This window comes from Monodon monoceros, unplaced genomic scaffold (assembly GCF_005190385.1).
Source record: "Monodon monoceros isolate NGI ecotype Baffin Bay Population unplaced genomic scaffold, NGI_Narwhal_1 Super_Scaffold_5, whole genome shotgun sequence".
NCBI lineage: Eukaryota > Metazoa > Chordata > Mammalia > Artiodactyla > Monodontidae > Monodon > Monodon monoceros.
This window is the reverse complement of record NW_021703782.1, coordinates 79149475-79172949: the sequence shown is the minus strand read 5'-3', so window position 1 is coordinate 79172949 and position 23475 is coordinate 79149475. Positions and strand designations below refer to the sequence as shown.

General features: G+C 52.2%; 1 protein-coding gene across 6 annotated transcripts in view; it reads right to left on the bottom strand.

Annotated features, from left to right (window-relative positions):
* Positions 1-22817, bottom strand: part of CCDC180 (coiled-coil domain containing 180) — a 55761-nt gene extending 32944 nt beyond the window's left edge. The window contains exons 1-15 of one of the 6 annotated variants that reach the window (XM_029202327.1): positions 22204-22817; positions 20923-21113; positions 18060-18148; positions 16908-17017; positions 15803-15931; positions 15594-15704; positions 15379-15474; positions 13311-13474; positions 11834-11953; positions 8170-8249; positions 5521-5609; positions 3679-3801; positions 2388-2561; positions 1424-1539; positions 233-359 (exon numbers count right to left, since the gene is read on the bottom strand). In XM_029202327.1, the coding sequence (XP_029058160.1) occupies positions 233-359; positions 1424-1539; positions 2388-2561; positions 3679-3801; positions 5521-5609; positions 8170-8249; positions 11834-11953; positions 13311-13474; positions 15379-15474; positions 15594-15704; positions 15803-15931; positions 16908-17017; positions 18060-18148; positions 20923-21113; positions 22204-22272 (1788 nt within the window). In that variant the 5' untranslated portion in view covers positions 22273-22817. Of the gene's footprint in view, positions 1-232; positions 360-1423; positions 1540-2387; positions 2562-3678; positions 3802-5520; positions 5610-8169; positions 8250-11833; positions 11954-13310; positions 13475-15378; positions 15475-15593; positions 15705-15802; positions 15932-16907; positions 17018-17338; positions 17758-18059; positions 18149-20922; positions 21114-22203 lie in introns of those variants that run through there. The other 5 variants (XM_029202322.1, XM_029202324.1, XM_029202323.1 and 2 more) reach the window with 5 other exon arrangements.
* Between the last annotated feature and the right edge of the window lie 658 nt (positions 22818-23475).

Genomic DNA, 23475 nt, shown 5'->3' with positions numbered 1-23475 from the left:
CTTTTAATTGTAATTCCATTCAAGCCTGAGCCCTTCAACCTCTTTTAATCTGAGAAGAGATGGTCTCTTTAGGAGACGCTTTTAGCTTCTCACTCCTTGATGTCCTGACATAGATTCTAACTCCCCACAGTCCAGAGAGGCATTCAAAATTGAGGCAAATAAGACCTAGACGTCATCCTCTCCCCACTGCTCCTTGGTGAGCAGCTGGGATTTTTTGTATCCCTTTCCATACCTGCTCAAAGATTTCACGAACACAGAAGTGTTGGCTGAGGGTGGAGCTGTAGGAGTTGAGTTCCTTCAGTAGGATCGCTGGGTACTCCATCACTTCCTTTGTCAGGAGGCCATGAGAACTCTCACACCTGGGAGGCAGGGAGGTGAGACCCCTGTCTAAGGGGGGTCAGCTGGGTGTGAGAGACCCCAGCCAAGAGCCATGCCTGGGACCACACGGAGGGGGGCTTGTATCTGGCGTTTAGCTCTGCGCAGAGCTACTGCGTAGGTTTCCTTTTACAATAACAGTCTTTGGTTTGTTTTGCTATTTTTCTGATCATACAAAGAATACATACTCTTTGTAGAACATTTAGGAAACACATGCGAGAGAGTTCTCTGCATGTTGTAACATGGGTTCCCACTTCCTGTCTACTGTACTAACCCTGTCCTTGAACTTTGCCTATATCACCCCATCAAGCACTCCAAAACCCCAAGGCCCAGATTCTATCTGTTCCCTGGGGAAGAGGACCAAGGTTCAGGGCGTTACTTATTTGCTTTAAAACGTACTTCTGAATCTAAGTACTGCAGTCGATTGGCAGTGCAGTTCCATTTCTGTGAACAGTCCTTACAGAATTAGCTGTACAAAGGCACCAAGGTACAAGATAGTTCACAGGGAACTGTTTTTAATATTGAGAGATTGGCACCAGTCTTAAAAAGCTAATCAGTTGGAGGATGGCTAATTCATTATGAAGCATCCATATTAATGAATGGATGGTCATTTAAAAATGAAAAAAATCTGCAGTTATAGAACAATTCTTATTTTAAAAACACTGTATGTGTATATACATATCCACATTTATAAATGTCCGTGTTCACAAAAAGGACGAGTTGGGCAGAAGTTAGGAGAATTTCCTACATGTTTGTATTTGTTAACTTTTTTTTTCTTTAACAAAGCATGTATGTTTTAAAAGTTAAGAAGGTGGGGGGAGGGTCCATGCTCTTGACCTTTAAACTCCATGGCATAGAAACCTCCCTCCATAAACTTTTCTGATCCAAGTTCTCCCTGAAACCTTTTGTGTTGGCTGAGGGTAGAGCTGCAAAGAACCACAGTGATCTCTGATGTTGGAGACATCATTGGGTTGGGCTCCTAGGCAGGCACCTTCTGATCCTGAATATGAATTCCAGGCCATCCCCTTCTGGCGTCCGGTCTGCCTACCTGCATTTCATATTCTTCAGAAAATCTTTGGCCTTTTCCAGGTGTAACCTCAGGGTATTCTCACAGCTTTGCTGCCTCAGTTGGTCCAAGAGCTTATCAAGGTGAGCCTCCTGGGCCTGGTAGCCACACCCCAAACAGAAGGAAGCAGATGTGAGTCACCAGAGCGCGACGAGTGTACGCGACACGCAGAGACCCTAACCCTGGAGCTGAGGTCTAGGTGCCCCGGGCAGGCTCTTTTCTACAAAAGGGGCACCAAATGTACCACCATCCTTACTCTCACTGCTCTGGGCCTTTGGGCTCTTTTCCCTGCCTGGAATGTTCTTCTCTGTCTACGTTATAGCCCTGGAGACCCTGCCTAGATGGGACTCCTCAGGGACATGTCACTCACCCCCAGCCCGCCCGGGCAGGCCCCCGCTACACCTTCCGGAGGCACCTACTCCCTGCTCTCCTTCTCACCTTTTGTGCTCGACGTCAGATGCTGAGTGCACCCCTCCACCCCTAGACTGTGTGAAGGCAGGTGGGTGGGGGCCAGCTCATGTCCTGTGGGGACAGGATGACTGCCAGAGGTAGATGCTCCGTGCCCCGCAGTCTGTCTGTCTCTCATGCAGACCCCCTCACAGACATGTCTGGATCCGGCACCCATCGCACAACCCGGACCTGACTCTGGCAGGATTCTTCTGCTCCCATGCAGCCCCGTGACCAAGGTGAGCCTCAGTTTCCTATCTGCTCAAGTTTTATAGCTTGAGGCTTTACATTTGAGTCTAAGATACATTTGGGGTTAATTTTTCCATAAAAATAAAATACATAAAATATGGTGTGAAGTATAGATTGAACTTTTCTTTGCTTTGCATCTGAACGCTGGCTGAGTTCACGGGCCACCAAGCAGGGCCACTGGGTAGCTGACAATCCAGGTGTGGCCCTGCGCTCATGCCTCGTGGGGGCTACCTGGATGCCGGGCCCACACCTGGCTCTCGCAGCTGTGCTTCTGCCGCTGCTGCTCCATCCTCTTCTCGAGCTCCAGCTCCTGCATCAACAGCATGCTCCGATGTACCTCCCACAGCTGCACAGCCTCCTGGAAATAGCTGAAGAGGTCTGAGTTCTGCCGCTCTGTCTGCTTCGCCACGGCCTTGAAGGATTTCTGCGGTGGCAGAACCCAGAGAAGGGGCCTTAAGTGCCAATCGGCCCAGGCTGAGGAGAAGAGCCCCACTCACGAGGCTCCCTCGCCGGCCAGTGGAGGCCCACGTCACTGGCCGTCACTGCCTGGGCACCATCTCTCAAGGTTTTCTTCTGTGCCACATCGTGACTCACGGTCCCCTCTCTGTTGGGACAGCATTTCTGGTCTGTCCAAGGCCATGCCCTCGGACTGGTTGACCTGAAGTCCCATCTCTAGACCTTCCCCGTGTCCACTGAAGTCCCTGACAGGAAGAAGATGGAGTTTGGGGCCTACAAAGAAGAAGATGCCACCCTAGACACCAGCCTGGCATCAGGTGGGCCATAACCACCTTGGCCTGGGGCATCCCTCCTTCTTTGGATTCCCTGACTCAGCACCTGAGCCAAACACCACGGTCTACTGTTAAATCCTCACCTCTCCCTCTTTCATGTGTGTCTCTTATACTCTCCTAGGGCCTGGGGTTGGCAAACTGTGGCCCGTGAGCTAAATATAGCCCCCTGCCTATTTCTGTTTAACCTTGGGAGCTAAGCACAGATTTTACATTTTTTAATGGCTGAATAAAACCTAAAGAAGATATTTAATGATGTAAAAATTATATGAAATTCAAATTTCAGTGTCCATAAATAAAGTTTTATTGAAACACAGCCATACCCACTCATTTCTGCATTGCATAGGGCTGCTTCTGTGTGACAGCAGCAGAGCGAGAATTTGTGCCAGAAACCTGACAGCCCACAGAGCCTAAAATATTTACTATCTGGCCCTTCACAGAAAACGTTTGCTGACCCCCGCTCTAGACTCTAAGCATCATGGGATGCAGGCTTACTGCTCCTCGTGACCTTCAGCACCCAGACTCGGCCAGGGCTCGGGGAGCACTCACTGCCCGAGACTGTTCAATCGGAGTCTGCGGGTGACTGAGGCATCAAGGGGTGAGCCTGGAGCACCCGGCACAGGGGCACTGCTCTGAGGGGCTGCACGCACCAGTGACGGCAAAGTTGTAAGCCCCCGGGCTCCCACTCCTCTCACAGCCCAGCACGCCGGGTGCCCCCACCCTGCTCCCCAGCTGCACAGGTCCCCAGTTACGCACATCCAAGGCCTCCAGCTCCTCCTCCGCCTTGCTCTGGAGATTTCCCACCATCTGGAAGAAGGACGGGCTCACCAGGCTCTCTGCTTCCTCCTCAGTGAAGGCCTTCCAGTCCAGCAGCTGCTTCTGGAGAGGTACAAGGCAGAGCCTGGCTTAGGGCTGATGGGGGCTTCACCTCAGGGCTGGTGCTGCCCCTGAGATCGCCTCCCAGCCATGCCCGAGAACTCGGCGGAAACTCCCACAGCAGTGGAGACGGTCCAGCTTTATCTGCCCACTGTGTCCAGGTGCTATGTGCTGCCCCTGTTCACCGAATCCCCCAGAGGTGTTCTCATTAGCCCCGTCTGGCAGACAGGAAACCAAAGCTCACAGAAGTGAAGGAACTTGCTGGAGGTCACACACCTGGCAAGTGGTGGAACTGGGATCTGAACTCAGAACCGTCCTACTGCACACCCTACAGGCATCAGCCGTCATCCTGCACGGCCTCAGCGTTGCTGTAAGCCAGACACGGCTCCCATTTCCTGTCTGGAATTATGCCAACTGGAAAGCCAGCTCTCTATATTAATAAAGACTTGATTTATGTGCAAAATCTAGAATAAATCAACCTCCCCCAAACTAAAAACGTGTCTCCGGTGGTATACTTCCAATGCCGCTGCCCAGGAACACCAGGCGCCCCCTGTCAGGCTCAGAGTGCTCTTGGGGTACATGAGGACGTCAGCATTCACCCCCTGCATGCACCCAACCAGGGGCCATGAGCATGGGTACAAGGCGTCAGCACTCAGGACCACAGGGCCATGGGGCTCTGGGGAGGGCGTGAGTGCCGAGGTGGTGAGCGCTGGGGGTGTGGTCTTGGGGAGGCTCTCCAAGGGCACAAGGTTTCCCTCCAGGCTTTACTCCTAAAGTCTGACGCCCCTAAAGGGCTGACTGAGAGGCACGTGACTGCCCCTAAGGCCACAGAGCAAGTGGGCAGAGCCCTGTGGGCTCAGACAGCCCCTGGGCCTTTTGCAAACTGGTCTTCTCACCTCCAGATGGGGCCAGCGACACCCACTCTGCAGGGCCTTGTAGGATTCGATGAGAGTGGGTGCAAGACTGTGGCACAGCCCCCAGAGACCACAGCGCCCACACCGTGCATCGCACTGGAGAGCGCTCTGCTCCCCTGAACGCTGCTCACCTCAGAGTCTTGGTGGCAGAGCCAAAGCTCGACAGACACACACAGGAGGGGTGGATGGAGGAACAGGAGCTTCCTGGGGCCCCCAGGTGAGACCCTCATGGCTGGGGGACCCCTACCGCTGGAGCCGGCAGATTATACCATCTTCAAAATGATTAGGCTTTTGGGGGTTTTTCATCTAAACGGTTTTCCCAAGGAGGCAGGGAGGGGGCATTCTGACACAGTATGTCCTTGCACCTCAGAAAACCAGGCATTGTAATTGGGGGGTTGTGAGAGGACTCGCTGTCTCACCCTCTAACAGAGGTGGGCGGGTGGAGTGAAGTTGTGTGTGATGCCGGTGGCAACACTATCTACAAAAGGGAAGCATTGGAAATAACTCCCATGACATGACCTCCACTGAATAAATAAAGTGAAGTGATACAGAGGGCCAAGGGTGAAGGCTGAGGTGATCAGAGGGGGAAACTTTGTCCGTGGGGTCAGGGAAGGCTTCCTGGAGGAGGTCATGTTGGGGGCCACTGAGGGGTGGGTGGGAACAGCTGGGGAGAAGAGGGTCCAGGCTGAGGGAACAGCTTCAGAATGCCCAGAGGCCAGCGTGGAGGGAAAGCAGGGGGTGCGGGCTGGAGAGGGGCAGGGGCATGCCCTGTACTCCTCTCCTCAGACGGGCCAGGAGGGGCACCCACCTTGCACTTCTGCACTTGGGCCAGGCACTCCTGCCAGGTCTTCTCATACTGCAAGCGGATCCGCATCATGCAGTCCACGTGGTAGGCGTCTCCATAGGTGGAAAAAAGACGTCAGCAGCTCTTCCAGAAGAAGAGGGGAGGTTGGCAAGAGGAGTTTCCCCGTCGCTCAGGGCAGAGGCTTCTCCCCAGCCAAGTGCCTCAACAGCGGGGATAATTTAGACCAGGGGCTGCTATCTCCCTCGCCTCAAAGTTCCTGACACCCCAAGATAAGGACCTCAAATGAGGAGCCACCTTTTTCTGTTCTGACCCTAATTCTTGACTCAGTTTCGAGGCTGGTGAAATTCTTTTGGGGATTGCACCACGCCACAGAACAGTAACCAGGTGCAAATTAAGGAGCGTTTACAGATCATGTCTGTGGTGAACCCCTTAAGAAGTGAATGGACCAGCGGAACATTCCAAAGCTGATGGATTGATTCATTGATTGATTGATCTTCTCCTCTTCCTCTGCCCTACTGTTTCTGGTTTATAGTCACCTTGGTGTATCTCTTGGTGTCTAAGGTAAGGAACTGAAGTTTAATGTTCCTGGCAGTTCTAGAAACTGAAAGATAACACAAAGATTGTGTGGTGGTTGTTCCTTGACAAGGGCTGGGAGGAGGGCAGGCTGGATGGCAGTTAGAAGACTGGGGAGGGGAGGGCTTCCCTGGTGGCGCAGTGGTTGAGAGTCCGCCTGCCGATGCAGGGGACACGGGTTCGTGCCCTGGTCTGGGAGGATCCCACATGCCGCGGAGCGGCTGGGCCCGTGAGCCATGACCGCTGAGCCTGCGCGTCCAGAGCCTGTGCTCCGCAACAGGAGAGGCCACGACAGTGAGAGACCCGCGTACCAAAAAAAAAAAAAAACAACACCGGGGAAGGTAGATGTGTAGTGGAACTGGTGAGGAGAGGCCATAAAGCTGGTTTCTCCCATCCCCAGGGCCGCTGCCTAGGCCAGCACACCTCCACCCTTCCTATGAAGTCACTATGATGAAGCTCCGCCCCGGGTCTCTGTGCTTCTGTTCCTGTACTCCTCTGATCCGTTCCCCGCTCTAACCTTATCACTCCCAGCTCAGAACCTTCCACTGGGTTCCCACTGCCTTCAGGATAAAGTTCAGCCTTCCGCACATGGCCACATGGCCAGCACAGTCTGGCCCTCTGGCATCTTCCAGCCTCGCCTGCCACCTTCTCCTTTCCCTGAAGGCCCCAGCTCTGTCTGACCTCTCAGCCTCCCCACGTACTAGTCTTCCGGCTTAGAAAGCTCCCCTGACCTCTGGGCCTGGCTACCTTGTACTTGCCTTGCAGGTCTCAACTGGATGATCACTTCCTTGGCAAGGTGTCTTATAACCTTTAACCAGGCTGTGCCCCCAAATACACATTCATGTAGCTGGCCACCTGTCCACTCCCTGCTGTAACATCCTGCGTGGTCTGACTTCCGCTCTGGACTGGAAGCACTCAAGAGAGATCCACCCTGCTGGTTACCAGGGCCCAGCGCCACACTTGCTCCTAGGAGGCATCCAGTGAATGGCAGCCATTGCTATTATTTACGGTCTCGGGACTCTTATGCTCGGTATTATAATATAATTATAATACCTTTGAAATTATATTATAATACCTTTGGAATTATAAACCCGAGAGGCCTGGGAGCAGTGGTGGGTACTACTAACCAAAGCACCCAGGTCAAGTCTGGCTGTGACACTTCCTTAGCTGTGTGACCTTGGGCAGGACACTTCACCTCTCTGTGCCTCTGAATCCTTCTCTATCACAGAGGGGCAATGACACCACTGACCTCACTGGGTTGCCTCAGAGGAGATTGAAATACTGTATTGAATATATCTTCTAGAGCAAGACTTGGCAAACTCTGCTAGACAGTAATATTTCCAGCTTTGAGAGCCACACAGTCTCTGCGGCAACCACTCATTTCTGCTGTTATAGAGCAGATGCAGCCAGAGACAGTATGTAAACAAATGAGTGGAGCTGTGTCCCAATGACCCTTATTTACTAACGGGCAGTGGCCCGTGGGCTGGAGTTTGAGGACCCTGGTTATAGAGAATTTCTAAACGTTACTAGTTATTCTTGAGCACTGAGTAAGCCAGCCACTGAACTATGACTGGACTGCAGGATTGCACGTGATTCTTACATCAACCTCACAAGGTAGGTACCTTTATTACTCCTCTTGAGATTCCTATTTTATGGAGGAGGAATTGGAGGCCAAGAGAGGCCATGACTTCCCCTAGGTCCCAGAGTGGGGACAGTGCACCTCATACATCCAGGATCTGGCCCCTGAGCCGTCCTCACAGGTGGTCCTTGGAGCCATCCCTCTGGCTCCACGCTGTGGTCAGGGGTCAGAGTGTGGGACCAGCTGGGAAGTAAGTTGGGAGGTGGTGGGAGGAGGAGGGGCTCTGCCAGGCAAGGTCTGGGGGTCCGAGATAAACCCTCAGCGCTTACTCTTCTCTCCACACCCCAACCCTTCTTCCCCAAGAGGGACTTGCCACCTACTCCTGAGTTTATAACAGACTCTCACATAAATGACTGGCTGACAGACTGAAGCTGCTACAAAGCTACTACTTGAGCAGAGTTCTGGCGACACTCAAGTGGGATCCCACAAACGTCACTCACCGAGGTGCTTATTCAGGGAGCTGAGAGTAGAACGCCATTCAGTCAGCTGAGCTTTGCTGTAATTGGGGGGCAGGAGGTCACTGGGGAAGGAAGATGTGACACGTGAGCCATACTTGAATAAAACATTCACTTACCAAAATTGGTAGCATCTTCAAGGAACACGGGTCTAGGGAAGTATCTACGTAAATACCGATGAAATGAGTGACCTGTTGGGGATTTCCTGGTGCTAAAAGCATACCTTGTGAAAAGGTCTAATAACATTATTGAGCATGTTACTTAGAAAATAAAACTGAATTTTCCTAATGGAAGAAAACCAAATGGTTATCACACGACCCAGGAAGCCACTTCGAGGAACCTAATGAGAGATAACAATATAAAATGCATACAGAGTTTATGCATTAAGGCCGTTGCTTAACAGTACCGTTTATAAACACTCAAAAAATCAAAAACAACCTTCATTCCAACAATAGGGACTTGTCCGAATAAAATACATGAATTCTCTTCTGTAGTCACTAAAAACCGTGTAGCAGATTGAAAAATGGTCAGTATCGTTAGGTCCTCCCACCAGCAGGTGGGGTCTATTTTTCCACCCCTGGATCTGGGCTTGGCCATGAGATTTGCTTTGGCCAATGCGACACTAGCAAACATGACACAGAAAAGGCTTGGGGAAAGGGCTTATGCATTCCACTTGCCCTCTCTTGCTGTAGGGAGCTCTTCTGCCAGCACAACCACCATGCCTACAAGCCTGGATTAGCCTCCTGGAGGCTGAGGGAGCAAGTGGAGAGAGGCCCCAGCTGCCCCAGCTGAGGCTCCAGACACGGGAGTAAGGCCATCCAGCCCAGCCACAGGGAACTGCTCGGCCAGCTCACAGAATCATGAGAAGCAAAAAATGATTGTTGCTTTAAGCCACTAAGGAAGTTACAGGTGGTGTTTACTGATGTGGAAAAATGCGTATGACATGCTATTTATTGTCCAAACCAGGACATTTTGCCAGTGAAAGGGGGATGAGATTAACAATTATGTCAGACAAGACGTGTAACCCAGGGTGGTCTTGGGCAGCCCCCTCATAGTGGGACAGTAAAGAGCAAAAGGTAGCTACAAGAGTGTGCAGGGCATAATCTCAAGTCTAAACATTGTACTAAATGCAATGTGGCACCCTAGACTGGGCCTAGATTGTGGCATCCTAGATTGGGTCCTGGAACAGAAAAAGGACATTAGTGGAAAAACTGGTGAAATCCGAAAAAGTCTGGTGTTTACTTAATGGGAACTCATCAAAGTTAATTTCTTAGTGTTGACAAGTGTCCATGGGCAGTGTAAGATGACAACATTAGGGAAACTGGATTAGGAGTATACAGGAATTCTGTGTGCTACCTTTGTAACTTTTCTGTAAATCTAACGTTACTCCAAAATGCAAATTTTATTTTTAAAAGCTATTTTTAAATTACATGCACATATACTTACTGGGTCCAGGAAAATCCATGGGGATTCTCCTGGGATTTTGGATAACTCCCTCTTGGGGCCCTGGGAATCTTAATAAGACTCCCCACCCCTCTGCCATCACTGCCCACAAGCCTGCAGAGGGCCTGGCATGCGCCAAAACAAGGATCCTCGCCGGGCGTCTGGGGCTATGGGTTTACAGAGGAAGGCCTGGAGCTCTGGGCCGGGATGGGACGTGGGCGATACGTGTGATCCCATATGAGGCAGTTCCATGGAACAGCTCCTCAGGCTTGATTAGAAGGCTCCCTAGCAGCCGCTGACAGGTCAAGGAAACATAGGTGGTGTCTACACAGTGTGCTTTGTGGGAGCTGTCCAGACCTCTTTGCACAAATACCACAAACCCAAACCTTCGCTCGACACTCACTGGAATTCTGTGATCAAGGCTTTGCAACTTTAAGTTGTGTGTTTAAGCATTGTGTTTGCAATGCTTCCAGACAGTGGGATTATGTTCTGACTTCACCTTTTTATATATTCCCACTGCTGGGTCCTATGTCCTATAAATGTGCTCTTGCCTCTGATTTCTTAGAATTGCCCCCACCTTCCTCCAGGCCAAGTCATATCACACACCCAGCTCCATGCTCTGCCTGCAGACACTGCCATTATACAGTGTGTCCCAGCTTTGGCCAGAAGCATCAATGAATGCATTTTTCTCCAGGTCTTTGGCCCTGTCTCTCCCCTCCACTCAGGCAGCAGTCAGCCCCACATTCACAGCCTGTATGAGGGATGTGGTGGGGCATAAAAGACATCAGCCTAAAAACCTTTCTGCATTTTGTCTGCAAAAGTCTAAGTTCTTAGGAGAGTCGAGAACACTGTTGAGGAGAAGGCATTTGTGGGAGTCGGCTGAGAGCCCTGGGGAGGAGGAGGGTGCTGGGGACCAGGACTGTCTCCTCACCCAATAGAAAGGGGCTGGGGGGAGGTGCAGACACAGCAGGATGGCGGGTGCCTGGCAGTGCCAGCCTGGCAGTACCACCAGCCTACTTCCTGGTGGCACCATGGGAGCAGCTGCAAGACCCACATCTCTGGACAGCAACGGTTGCCTGGGTGTGAGGACTCAGGGGCTCAGAGCAGCCTCCTCAAGATTCCTGCGCCCAACAGTCTGGAAGCAACAGCAGTTGCCCGGCTGCATGTGTGTGGACCAAACTCTGATGACCAGACTCCCACCACCAGGCCTGGCTTTGGGTGGGATTCCGTAACTTTCCCTCAGTGGACAGGATCCCCAAGAAAGGCTAAGTTTTGCCCAGCTTTATGAACAGGGACTCAGAGTCAGAAATAAGTGGAGTCAGAGAAAACAACAAAAGCACTTTTCCTTGTGTTGAGATTTTTATCCACGTTAATTTCACACTGCATGAAAATGTGGCTGCACATGGGGCAGGAGATGCCAATCCTGAGGGAGTCCTTCTGGCTCACGTTGTGGGGGTCCTAACAGTCATTTACGTCCCAGGAGAACTTGAGCTCTGTGGTGGGGAGACGGGAAGAACCTGCATCCCAGCGTCCAACGAGGGACCATCCCAGCGTCCAAAGGACCAAGGAGGTGCACGGGTCCCAACACATGAAATGTCTTTGCCTTGCAGGACCACACAGGCTCCATCCTGCTGCTAAGGGTGGATGCTACGGGCTCCCCAGACGGTGGGCTTCCAGGGTCTAGAACAGTCAGTATGCCCCCGCCAAAGAGCTTATCATGGGATCAGAGCTGGACCCAGGTGTGAGGGAAGCATCCACGGCCTCTGGCAGGTCCCTGTCTGATGGCAGCGGCCTCCTCATCGGCCTCCAAGCCTTCAGCTTCATTCATACCCCTCTACCCACCCTCCGAACTGCAGACTTGATGGAGTCCCTCTGCTCCCCACTGCCCTCAGGAAAAGTCTAGCCCCTGACCTGGCCCCTCCTTCCCCCGCTCCCCTCCGACCTCGCCCCTGTCATTACCCCCTTCCAAGCTCTTTGGCAGAACCACACTAAACTTCTTTCTGCAGCAAATGTGTCATGTGCCCTGTTGCCACTGGGGCTGGGACACCCCAGAACATGGACCCAGGCAACCAGCCCAGGACCATAGAACTGGGAGACGGCCAGGTCTGGAGGACACCTCAGAAGAAAGGTCAACGCTGAGGACTGTGCCTGCCTCCCCCATGGACCCCCGAAAGGTGCCCCTCCCCAGCGGCCCCTCCTTCTGTACCAGATGGTGCAGAGATGGTCCAGCCGCTTTTGCCGCAGGGCGCTCTGGTTCTTAAACATGGTCTCCAGCTCCATCTGCACAGCTGGAGGAGTCTGGATCCTTTCACTGGCCATGAACTCACTGGGCGTCCAGACACGTCGGCACCATGCAGAGGAGGGGAGGGGCAAGGTGGATGGGAGAGAAGGGATGAGACCCACGGTAAGAACGTTCAGAACCCTAGCACCCGGACACCACTCCCAGCCCCTTCCCCTCCATCCAGGCATCTGAGGAAAGGAGGGAAGAAAGAGAGGGAAGGAGAGCGGGGGAGAGAAGAATGGAGGGACCAGCAGGCACAGATCGGGTGTGGGTCCTGACTGCTGCCTCCAGCCCTGTGACCTTGGGCAAGTTGCCCCCGCTGAGTCTCAGTTTCCTCTTCCGTAATGGAGCTAATGACAGTACCTTCCTCAAGGAGTACTTGTGAGGACCCAGCAAGATAATGTGAGCAAAGCCCTTAGCACTGTGCCTGGCTCCTGGGAAGTGCCCAGGATGTGTCAGCACCTGCCATCACTGCCGATGACGATTACTGACATCTTAACAACCTCCCAAGCCCACGCCCAGGCCGAGACCAGGCACTTTCCATACAGCATCTTGTTGACCATCACTGAAACCCTATCACCAGTCAGGGTGCACCTGCAGAAAAAGGCTCTGTATGTTCAAGCCCTTGACCAAGGTCACAGGGAAAGTACAGGTGCAGCCAGACCTCAATACACTTTTCCTTCCTCCCCAGAGTCAGACTCTGGTGCTCTCCATCTAGAAATGCGGGCGTACAGATGGGCCTCCCATCCCCACGGCTACAGCACAGACAGACACTCTTTGGTGTCCTCAGACATCTTGGTCCCAAGAGTCCCTTTCTTAGCAAAAGAAAGCCTTCCTTATTGGCCAAAAGCTCCAGGACCCTTGTGTCAGTATTAACAAAAGTGCCATCTGGTGGAGGGAGCTTGGAGATGGGCCCTCTCTTCACCCTGCCTCCCATGGGTAAAACCTGCTACCACAGGGTGGGAAGTGTTCCAAGCCTGAGGGATGGCCATTCTCCTTGGCCCAGTAATAGTAGAGTGGACAGTGGGCAGATAATCAGACTAACATTTTCAAACAATTTGTACAGTGCTCAGAAAATGCTTATGAGAAAATGTGTACGAAGAAAATAAGATACAAATCTACATACGCAGTATGTGTCTAAAGAAGCCTGGGAGAAAATATACCAAAATATCAGCCGTGCTTCTCACTGTGGTGAGGAATTAATGGTGATTTTTAATTTCTTCCTTATACTTTTATCTATTTTGACTTTTAAAAATGAGCACCTATTACTTTTACCACCAGAAAAAGCAAGAGCCTTTTAAAGTAACCACAAAGGGAGGGAGAATGTGGCCCCCTTGCCCACCTATGCTGCCGCCCAGGGGGGGCAGGGGGAGAGCCTCGGGTGGTGTGGGCAGCCACCGACCTGAAACCCTGCACCAGGTCCTCCTTCTTGAGAGCCTTCCAGGCATCCACCAGGCCCTGCCAGCGGCGGTGGCCATCGAGCTCCTGCTGCAGCGCGGCCTCCATCAGGTTGACAAACAGCTGGGCGAGGGCCCTCCGGTTGCCCAGCAGGGCGTGGTTTATGATCTGCAGTAACAGGTGGGCAGGCTCTAGATAGAGTGGGGGCTCTCCAAGGTCAGAACAAGGCTCAGTTGGAGAGGGGGCTGGTGAGCTGCGGGCCGAGGGCCGAGCAGGGCCGTGGCAGCGTCTGAGGAGTACTGTGGGGTCGCTGGGCACTCAAGGAAGCTGCCCGGGGCTCAGCGGCTACGGACATGACAACGGTCTTTCCTGAAGGCTTAACCATGAACCCTGACCACGTGAGTTTCAACCCAGCTCCAAGGCCACCTCAGACTGTTTGTTTAAAAAGGTGATTCTAAGTTCACTGGAGTTAAGCACTTCAGCAGGCTTTCAGTGTTTAACTGTTTTTTTAGAAATTTGTTCCAAAAGCAGAGCGCTCATGCTACCAGGGACCAGCCACATATGGTTGTGATGAGAACCAGTACCCAATTACCAAATGAGATCAGAGCTAGGACATTTTTTGGCAGTCCTCCCAGCGGACTTCACCAGGGCACCTTTGGCATGGCAGTCGGGACGATTCTTCACTGTGTGACACTGTTCTACCATTTAGCCTCTCCACCCCCTTAAATGAGAGCAGCCTCTCCCGAGTCCCCGAAGGACTGGGACAGCCAAAAATGCCCCACACGTGTCCCCAAGCCCTCTATGCACTGCCCTGGGGCAAGGGTGAGAACCGCCAAGCTCAGCAGGCAGAAATTTCAGTAACAATTTTCACTGAAAACCGAGGTTTGATGCCGGCTGTTCCCAGCTGGGGGGCATTGGCAAGTATCCCCTGAATCTCCAATTCCGTAGCCATAATGTAAAGATAATGCCATTTACAGCACAAGGAACTGGTGAAGTTAAACGAGATAGATGCACACAGAGCAAGTAGAAAGTACCAGTTGTTATGCATACAATAAACACAGGAAAGTCAAATGTCGAAACGTAAGTGGGACACTGTTAACTCTGACTCCCCTAATCGATCAAATGGCTCAAAGTTAGGAACTCCTGCTTGTCTCAAAATGAGAGCGGCCACTGCTGCGTCCTCTTATGTCATCCTCCCCCCAAGTACTGGTGTTTAAGTATCACTATCCTCATTTTATGGACACGGAGTTCCAGGTGCTGGGGCTGAGTAATTTCAGGAACTTTCATGTCTGGGCAGTGGAGAGGGGGGTCTGTGCTCTCTCTCTGTCTGTGCTTTGTCCAGGACCCCAAGGCACAGACCTGGGCTGGAGCCCATCTGTGATTCTGAACACTGTACTCCTTCTACCCTGCGTGCTGCCAGGAGGCCCATTAACTGGCAAGCCCAGCTTTCTGTACAGGACCTAGAAACCTATGCAAGAGAATGTACCTCTGAGTAGCCAAAGGAAGTGTCCTTTCATGAACAACCTTGATTTTCTTGTATTTTTTTTTATCCCAAAGGAAGCATTTGGAGGAGGCTGAGGGTGTGGACAGAGAAGCAGTGGGGACAGAGCCAGAGGAGCAGGCATGGTTCAGCAATAGACAGACAGCAGGAGGAAAGACAAGAACCACTAGAAAAACTAGACATACAGGGCATGCTGAGGTCACTTATGAGTGCACACACCACCCTGAGACCACAACAGTTGTGAGATCATGCCTCTGTCTTGTAGCACACATAGCATTGCACATGGTAGCTGAGACACGGCCCCATAGGTGCTCATAAAATTAGCATTGGTCACACTGATGACACAGTATTAGGTTAACTGGCAGGGAACATGGCAGGGAAGTATAAAATGTACTAGAGAGATTTCTATTGAAAATACTTAACAAAGACTCTAGTTCTGAACTCAAGTAGCCAACCTGAGTTACTTGGAAATGTTATATATGAGAAGCCCATCATTCCTGAGACCCAGGCTCTAGGGCATCCTGGGGTCCTGCTCCCGCGGGCTCATCCCCTGCACGTGAAAACCACTCACCATGGCTTCTTTATCAATCAGCCTGTACACGTCGGGCTGCATGAGGTAGGAAGTTTTCTCTATGATTTCCACATATTTCTTCAACACACTTTTTAGCTAGAAATGACAAGGCACCACAGTGAGTGACTCCCTTCTCCTGGAGAACTAAAAACAGGTGATGACTCATAAATCCCACAAGTGAAAATCACCAAGAGCACATCTGGAGGCCAACTCACTTTATCTGCCCGGGAGAACTCAAGCGAGTGCAGCGTCTTGTCCAGCTCCTTGATCTCCTGCTTCTGGAACAGGAACTTCTCGGCCACCTGATCCCACAGCTCCAACAGGGTCTGTGCCAAGAAGTTTGGGTCAGGCTGGGAGAACAGGTGGCAGGGAAGAAAGGAACAGGACGCAGGTAGGGCGGGTTCCGCCACGAGGGGACCCCTACTTGGATGGTGTAGTCTTCAAGGTTGCTGTCGTTTTCCACCTTTTCGAAGAGATTGTTGATGTCTTCGTCAGACTCAGCCAGCTTTTTTAAAAGAAGGGCTCCTGGCTCCACGATGAGAGGTTCCATTTCCTAAAACAGGCCAGGAGGGCGAGGGCTATGGTATCAACACCCCTGGGATGGGAAGGACACCCCCAACCCTATAGTAGGGAAGTGCCAACTGCGGTCCTCTCTCAAAAATAGCAACTCTTACCTAGACCTACAGAGTTCAGATTTACTAATTGTTCACAGCCAGAGCACAAGGGCAGCACTATTCGGGACACACGTTATGTGTGAGGCCTTGTCCTCAGACTCACTTGGTCCTCATCATAGCCGGCAAAGTACGTGCTGACCTTATGCCTAGCCCATGGTTGGGGCTCAACAAATAATTCATTAAAGAAGTGGCCAGTGAAATAATTCCAAGAGTGTTTCAGATGAGGAAACTGAGGCTCAGTTCGGTTGTGTGACCAAAGCCACTGAGCTCATGGTGACAGCAGAGCTCAAGTCCAGTTGGGATATATTAGGAAAGTGATAAGCTGGCAGGGAGAGCACCTTCTTGGTGCTTTGGGTCTACGACCAGCTCCCGGAATCCAGGGAGCTCAGGGAGAAAGTGGTGAGTGTGATCTGGGGCCCAGAGAGGACCCGAAAGGGCAATATTCCAGGGATTAGTCTGGTTAGAGGTCTCTGGAGAGGAACAGTGAGCCAATTGAGGGTAGTGCCTAAGGGTCAGGTCGTTTGGCCCCTTGTTAGTAGGACTGAGCAGGGAGATCAAAGACTGGGCTTTAGCATCAGATCCAGAGTCCAGTTCCCACTTGGCCCTTACGTGCCAAATCAGGCAGGACTTTCTGGGCCTCACCGGTAAACTGGAGGTTATAACAGTACCTGACATATAGAGTTCTGCTCATAGTCAGAACTTGTAGCAAGCCATCCAAACATGGCTACTACGATTCTGTCTACACCTGGTGAGCCACTGAGGACCTGGGAGGAGGGGCGGTGGGCGCTGTGCGGAGTCCACCCTCCCCTTGGAATGGCCCAGGAACAGAAGGCAAGCGAGAGGGAGAATTCTCACCATCGCAGTCTGATCGATCTCCTCCTTAAAGCTCGCCAGAGCACTCTCATAGCCCCTCCTCTTGTAATCCCCTCGCCCTTGAAGGGTGATGGTGCTGAACCTCTCAGGAACTGGGAGAGAACAACGGAGGTGATGAGGCTGCCCTCAGAGCTCCAAGGTGAGGTCAGAGTACCCAGGAAAAGACAGCAAGGCAGCAAGTGCCTGGGTTCAGGAGATGGCCCCCCAAAGCAGGCCGGCAGTGTCAGAGACTTAAGGACAAAGAAGGTGATCCCTAAGTGCTGTAGGGAATTAAGTCTTGCATATACAGTTAAATGCTCAAAAAAAGTTCCAAACGGTATGTATAGAATAGGAACATTTAGGGTTTTTTTAAAAAGTTTTATAGAAGAAAACACATACACAGATAAGAATTACCAACACTTACCAGCACTTACCATTCACGAGGTATTGGTCTAAATCAGTTACTCCTCAGGATGAAGCCAAGAGGCAGGTTCTATTACCGGCCACTTAATAGGACACTCAGGCATGGGGGTCCAAGACCAAAGGCAGTCAGAGGCTCGGCAGGGGTTGGCATGTGGGCCCTCTGCTCTAGGGTCTGTGAGCTCACCCTGCGCTCTGCTGTCCTCTGAATACAGGTGGGGCACTATGTGGTTTCATGGGCGGTGGGCACTCTTGGGCGGAGAAAGGGGCTATTGTGGAGGCGGAGTTTTCACCTTCTGCTTTATCTCCTTCCTTTTTCTATAGTGAGCATGTATTACTTTTTTAATTACAAAGAAAAAGAGCCTCCATATCCGGATAAAGTCAAACCAGGGTAATGTGATACAGACTGAAAAACCCTCCTGTGAAATCACAGACGAGCGAGCTACATCCTTTACCAAATGGTTTCATCAGGAAATGCTGACTGTGCAGGCAGCCCCTCTTCCCCCCACCAGCTCCCTGCGCTGGGGAGAAGGTTCAGGGGAGATGCTTCAGAGGCAAAGGCCCAGGGGAGAGGGGCGGGGCGGAGAGGTGGGTTCCAGGGAAGGCCCTCTATGATGCTGAGCAGAGGAACAGCTGGGACCTTCAGGTGCTTGTACTTTAGCGCTTCCAGGAGCTCCCCACAGAGCGCTCTCTGGCCCAGGCCACGCCTGCCCTCATGCCTGAACATCGGCTCACCGGGGGCATCTGGGAGGCCCCGCACTTCTCTGGCAGCAATGCTGTTCTCACCCTCTTGAGCTTTTTCCTTCTTGGCTATTTCCTTTTCCCTGAGGCACAAGCAGAGGAAAACAATAACCAACACCCCCTACCACACCTACCCCTCCCCGCCCTCACTGCTCCCCTCCAGGGTAGCTCTGGGTCTCCAGAGACACCCTGGGAATTGGTAATAGTCCGGGCCCACTGATTCCAAAATGCCCTGAGGATGTGCCCCCAACAAACACTGCCTGGGCATCTGCTGCCAGCAGACACCACAGTCCTCAGGTGAGAAGCTGGGGTCTGCCCTCAGGGATCTTGCTCCATTCTGGCCGCACAACAAGTATGACTGGTGGGCAGGAGCCATTTTCCACATGTGGAAACTGAGGGCCACAAGGGGCCTGGCCAACCTGGGAAAGCCAGACCGGGGCTAAGCATTCAGCACGTTCCTCCTCTGCTTCTTCAACAACCCGTCCTATGAGGCAGCCAGGGTGACCCTGTTGTCCAGGATGGGGGATGAGGGAGGGAAGTCACTGGACAAAGTGGCGCTGGACTTCCCAGATCCCTGCACGTGATGCCAAGGTCCATGGTTCATGGGGTCTGGGTGTGGGAGGAGAGAGCTGGGATCCCAGGACAAACTATCTCAGCAGGGAGGACCAGGTGGGTGAGCACGACCTCAGCTTTGGAATAAAAATCCCTTAATGTGCAGCCCACAGGGCAAGCGCCACAGAAATGCAGCAGTTCTCAGTGACGCCTGCCATTCCTCGGGGCCCTGACATGTGCAGCACTTACCAGACTTTTTCTTATGTAGTCCTCATGGCACACCTACCACCAAGGAAGACTGCAGGGCCTGGGTAGCAGCTGATGGGGCCCAGGCTGGCCCTCCAGAGGCGGGGGGGGGTCTCTCAGCCTTGTCAACCAAATGCCCCTGGACTAAGGTGGCCCCACTAGAGCCCGGGTGCCCCGACTATGGGAGCTGCTAACAGCTCTGGCTTCTTGGTCACTTGTCCCAGGAACTTGGGGGCTTGGTTTACACTAGTGGTGATCTACCCGTACCCCAAGTTTCTCTTCCACCCACCAGAGGTCCTGTCCTGTGTGAATGAATACACAAGTTGACCGGTTTGGCTGGCCAAATTTTCAAGGAGGGGACAAGGCACCCCAGAGAGGTGCCAATGCTGAGTCAGTGATCCCAGTCGCTTTGAGGGTGGCAGGACCTGGTAGGTTATAAGCACATCTCTCTTCTTGTGTCCTTGTCTGTCTGTGCCAGGAAGCCAGCACAACGCCAGCGCCCTCCATGAGAAGTGCCTTTCCCCAAACAGTGTCCTGTGGGTGCCAAGAGTGCCTGACTGATGTTATATCCAGTTATGGGGAGGATAGGTGGTTCTAGGCTAAACTCTGGGGAGGAGGGGACCCTCGGGAAGCACAGGGAGATGTCAGGAGTCCGAGTCTGGTAGAAAACAGGTCAGCTGAGGGGGGCCTGGGACCCCTGTAGGAGGCAGAGTCACAGCCAGGCTGCACAAGACAATCCTCCCAGGAGGTGGGAGGGAGGGTGGTCAGGTTCCAGCTGTGTGTGCCTCTGGATCCCTGCATGGGGCATCAGGGACAGGGCTGGAGAATGCTGACCTCCAGTCTGTGCCTGGGTGGCCAGCGGGTTTGCCCAGCTGTTCAGGGTGCTGAGTGTCAGAAGCCTCAGGGGACCTTTTCCTGGGAAAACTCAAAGGGCAGGGCAAAGATTTTACCCAGTCAATCCCTGCTCCAATGGGGGTTAAAAGGAACACAAAGGCAGATACAGCAGGACTGACTTCCTGTCCCAGAGTCCCAGACTCGAGAAGGTTTATGGCTGGTGCAGAGCTTAACGAGCCTAAGGGAAGCCCAGCTCCTGCTACATTCTCCAAAGTGCCCCGTGAGGAAGCACTTTTCCTTTTCCTTTCCATTCCTTTCTCCCTGCTTGAGGAGTCTAAGCTCAGGGAGCTGAAACGGCATATGCTCAGGAACCTCAAGTTCAACTTCTGAACTCGGAGGTTCAGAAGGAACTCCTGATCTCCCTGTCCCAACCCCACTTGCTCCCATCTCAGGGAATGGCACCTCTGCTGTCCACCCAAGCGCTCAGGCCAGAGACCGAGGACTCTCAAGAGCCCTCTCCTCCCACCCAATCTGTCACCTAGTCCCGCAGGTTCTGCCTCCAAAATAAACCTGAAGTGCACTGTGTCCCTCTCACAGCCCCACAGAGCTTGCGTGGACTGTGGTGGCCTCCTCCCTGGCCTCCCTGCCTTTCCTTACAGCCCCCACATTCTACACACCGCACAACCTGAAGGCCTTCAAAATGCAAATCAGCTGTTCACTTCAGCACAGCCCAAAATACAGACTGTGGCCTGCAAATCCCTCCTGGCCTCATCTCCCAGCCCTCTCCGCAGGCCCGCTGACTTCTTCAGCCTTCTGAACAGATAAGCCGGTGCTGTCTCAGAGCCCTGCTCTGTGTTTCCTTTCCTCATCCTCTCATCTCAGCTGAGGCCCCTCCTCAGACAGCTTTCCTGACTCCTGTCCCACCACCCTGTCCTCGGTGTCAGAGCCTTCCCCGCTTTGGGGAGACCTGCTTATTTATGTACTGTTGAAGCCTCAAGTTCCAGGAGGTTGGGATCCGCATACCCAGTGCCCCGGCGAGGGAGAGGGCAGAAGAGAGGGAGAAGCAAACAATCCTGCAAAGTAGGTGTTATTACCGCTCTCTCTCAAGGGAGGTACCTGGGACTTCATTCCTATCTGGTACTCATCTTGTGTGAGCTCTTTTTGAGTTTTTGAAAATTCTAACCACCCCTAGTGTGTGGGATGTGGCCTGGACAGCAGGACCTACCTGTAGAGAACAGGGTTTTCGGTGACCCAGTCATTGGGTAGGCTGTGCGCCCACTTCCGCTGCCGAGGAGACATCATCTCCCCTTCACGAATATCCATCTTCGTCATCAAGAGCTTCCTGCCATCCTTTGGGGCCATGGAACGCTCCATAGCTCGCTTCCTGGTGGATGCCAGGGAGTGGACCAGCTGTACCTAAATCCAGGAAGGTCCAGGTTAGGGGGATCAGAACTGCAGACTTCCCAGCACCCAGGCTGACTGCGCTGTCTTAGGTCAAGTGGGAGCCGGCCAGCAGGAAGGCATTTTGAGGGAGGCCTGCAACCCCAGGGCACGCTCCATGCAGGTGGGCTCTCCCCTCCCCATATCAGTCATTCAGCCATTTCTAGGAGGGCATCTTTTAAGAAATTTTAATGAGGACCGAGATGCTCATCCCCACATTTTTATAATCACAAGGAATTGGAAAAATGGAACTGTCCAACAATAGGAGATTGGTTGAGTAAACCCAGTATGACCCTTCAGGTGAATGTTAGGAATTTATTAAAAATGAGACTTACAAAGGATATTTTATGACATGAGGAAATGCTCAGGATATGATATACCATAAAATATATTAAGAGCATAAATTACCAAGCCTTCCACAGAGAGCATTATTTAGGGCTCAAAGTAGGAATAAAAATCCCTTTTAAATAAGCAGTACACAACTTCAAAAGAAGGGTTTGAGTCTGTGTGTTTCTTTTAAGATATTGTTTCATCTGTGCAGTTTTTTATAGATGACAAGGCAATGCCAACAACCTATATGGCTGTCAAGAGGGCATTATTACCTTAATAAATTATGGGAGGTCCTAGGTCAAAAACTAAGCAGCCACTAAACATCGTGAAGTTCGTAAATGTGCAGTGACAAGGAAAGGTCTCTGGGATAATTTAACCAGGGAAAGAGTAGGTTTTAAGACACTGCTATAGAATCAAACCCAGTTTTTAAACAGAAAAATAAGAAATGCTTTCATGCTAGGTAAAAGCTCCAGGACACCCAATGGCTAATTCTGGCTATTTCTGAGTAATTTAAATTAAATTAAATTAAATTAAATTTTCTAATTTTCAGAAACAGACATTCTAATTTTGTATCCTTACATTTCAGGAGCCAATAAGAATTATTTTTAATCTAAGCAATTTCAAAGCCCTTATTTCATTAGATTCCAGGCAAGGAAGTCTTCAGAGGGAGGGAAGTTTCCAGGGGGCCGGAGGGAAGGGGGGGGCAGGAAAAGGGGGAACAGAAGGACAGGCTTACCTCAGCCTCGAAGATCTGCTGGTAGACTTTCCCGCTGGGAATTTGGGTCACCTTCCCCACTGAGGACATCTTGGCCTCTGGCTGGACACCCCTGCAGGGAAGCTGTTGCCTGGGGTTTGGTCTCTATTAGACCCGGACGGATACTGACAAACCTCCCCCTACCCCTCCGAGGACAAGTCCTCCCCCGAGGACAAGGCTCCCCAGGCAGACAGGCTGGCCGGGTCCACGGGGGCTGAGACTCCTCTACCCTGGGAGAAAGCATCAGGGCCCCTCTCAGGCCTCAGGGTTCTTACTTTAAAAGAAGAAGAGGGGGAGGGGTGCGAAGAAGCAAAAGGGAAACAAACCTCAGGCAAGAACCTAACTCGAACTCACTGAGAAGGTCGGCTCTCCCAGCCACGCCAGGCGCAAATCCGAGGCTGACTTTGGGGACAAAGAATAATAGCTATTGCTTGTGCTTCACTCTCTCAAGCTCTTCCGGGAAAAGTCTACGTGCCCAAGGTATCAGCTGGGCTTTCAACCCGGCCTTGAACCCCCAACTGGCGCAGAACGCGGTTCGAGGACTTCCCCCGCACCCCTCCCCCCCTAACAAAGGACACCTGGGTAGGAGGACGTGGAGGGAGGGAGCGGCCTGATTCTGGCCACGCTCATTAGGCACCTACTGAATGCTGAGAAGCCCAGCAGGCTCCTCTCACACCTGCCCCCACAAACCCATCAAGGAGAAGGGGCAGTCTCAGGGCAGGCCCTCTAAGCCCCGCCAAGTGGAGGGAGGCCCTGCGCCCAGGGACCCGGCCGCGCCCGCACCTGCACCAGCAGAAAGCACCACTCAAGTCCAACCTCAACTGCAACTAGACACACTTGGTCTCCAAGGCAACGCAGAGGGGCGGGAGCTCCGTTGGCCCCGCCCTCACGCACTTTCCCAGGAGGAGGCGGGTTGCCCTTAGCGACGGGGAGCCCGCCCCCCTCGTGGAGTAGTGAAACTCCTGCCAGTTTCTCTGTGCAGGGGATACCTCAGGGCTGGCAGGAGCATCCAGAGAAGCACATTGAATATTCCGAAAACTAGCAGGAGACAGGAAATGCATCTCTGAGCCATTGTGGTCAAGAAAAACCATCCTATCTTCTTTGTCTTGGTTAAAACCAATCTCTGCTGGGAAGTAGCATAGAGTAGTGCGTGGCTATAAATAAGAAGTGGAAAGCATCTCTAAAAGAGACCATCTCTTTCTCAGAGTAAAAGAGGTTGAAGGGCTCAGGCTTGAATGGAATTACAATTAAAAG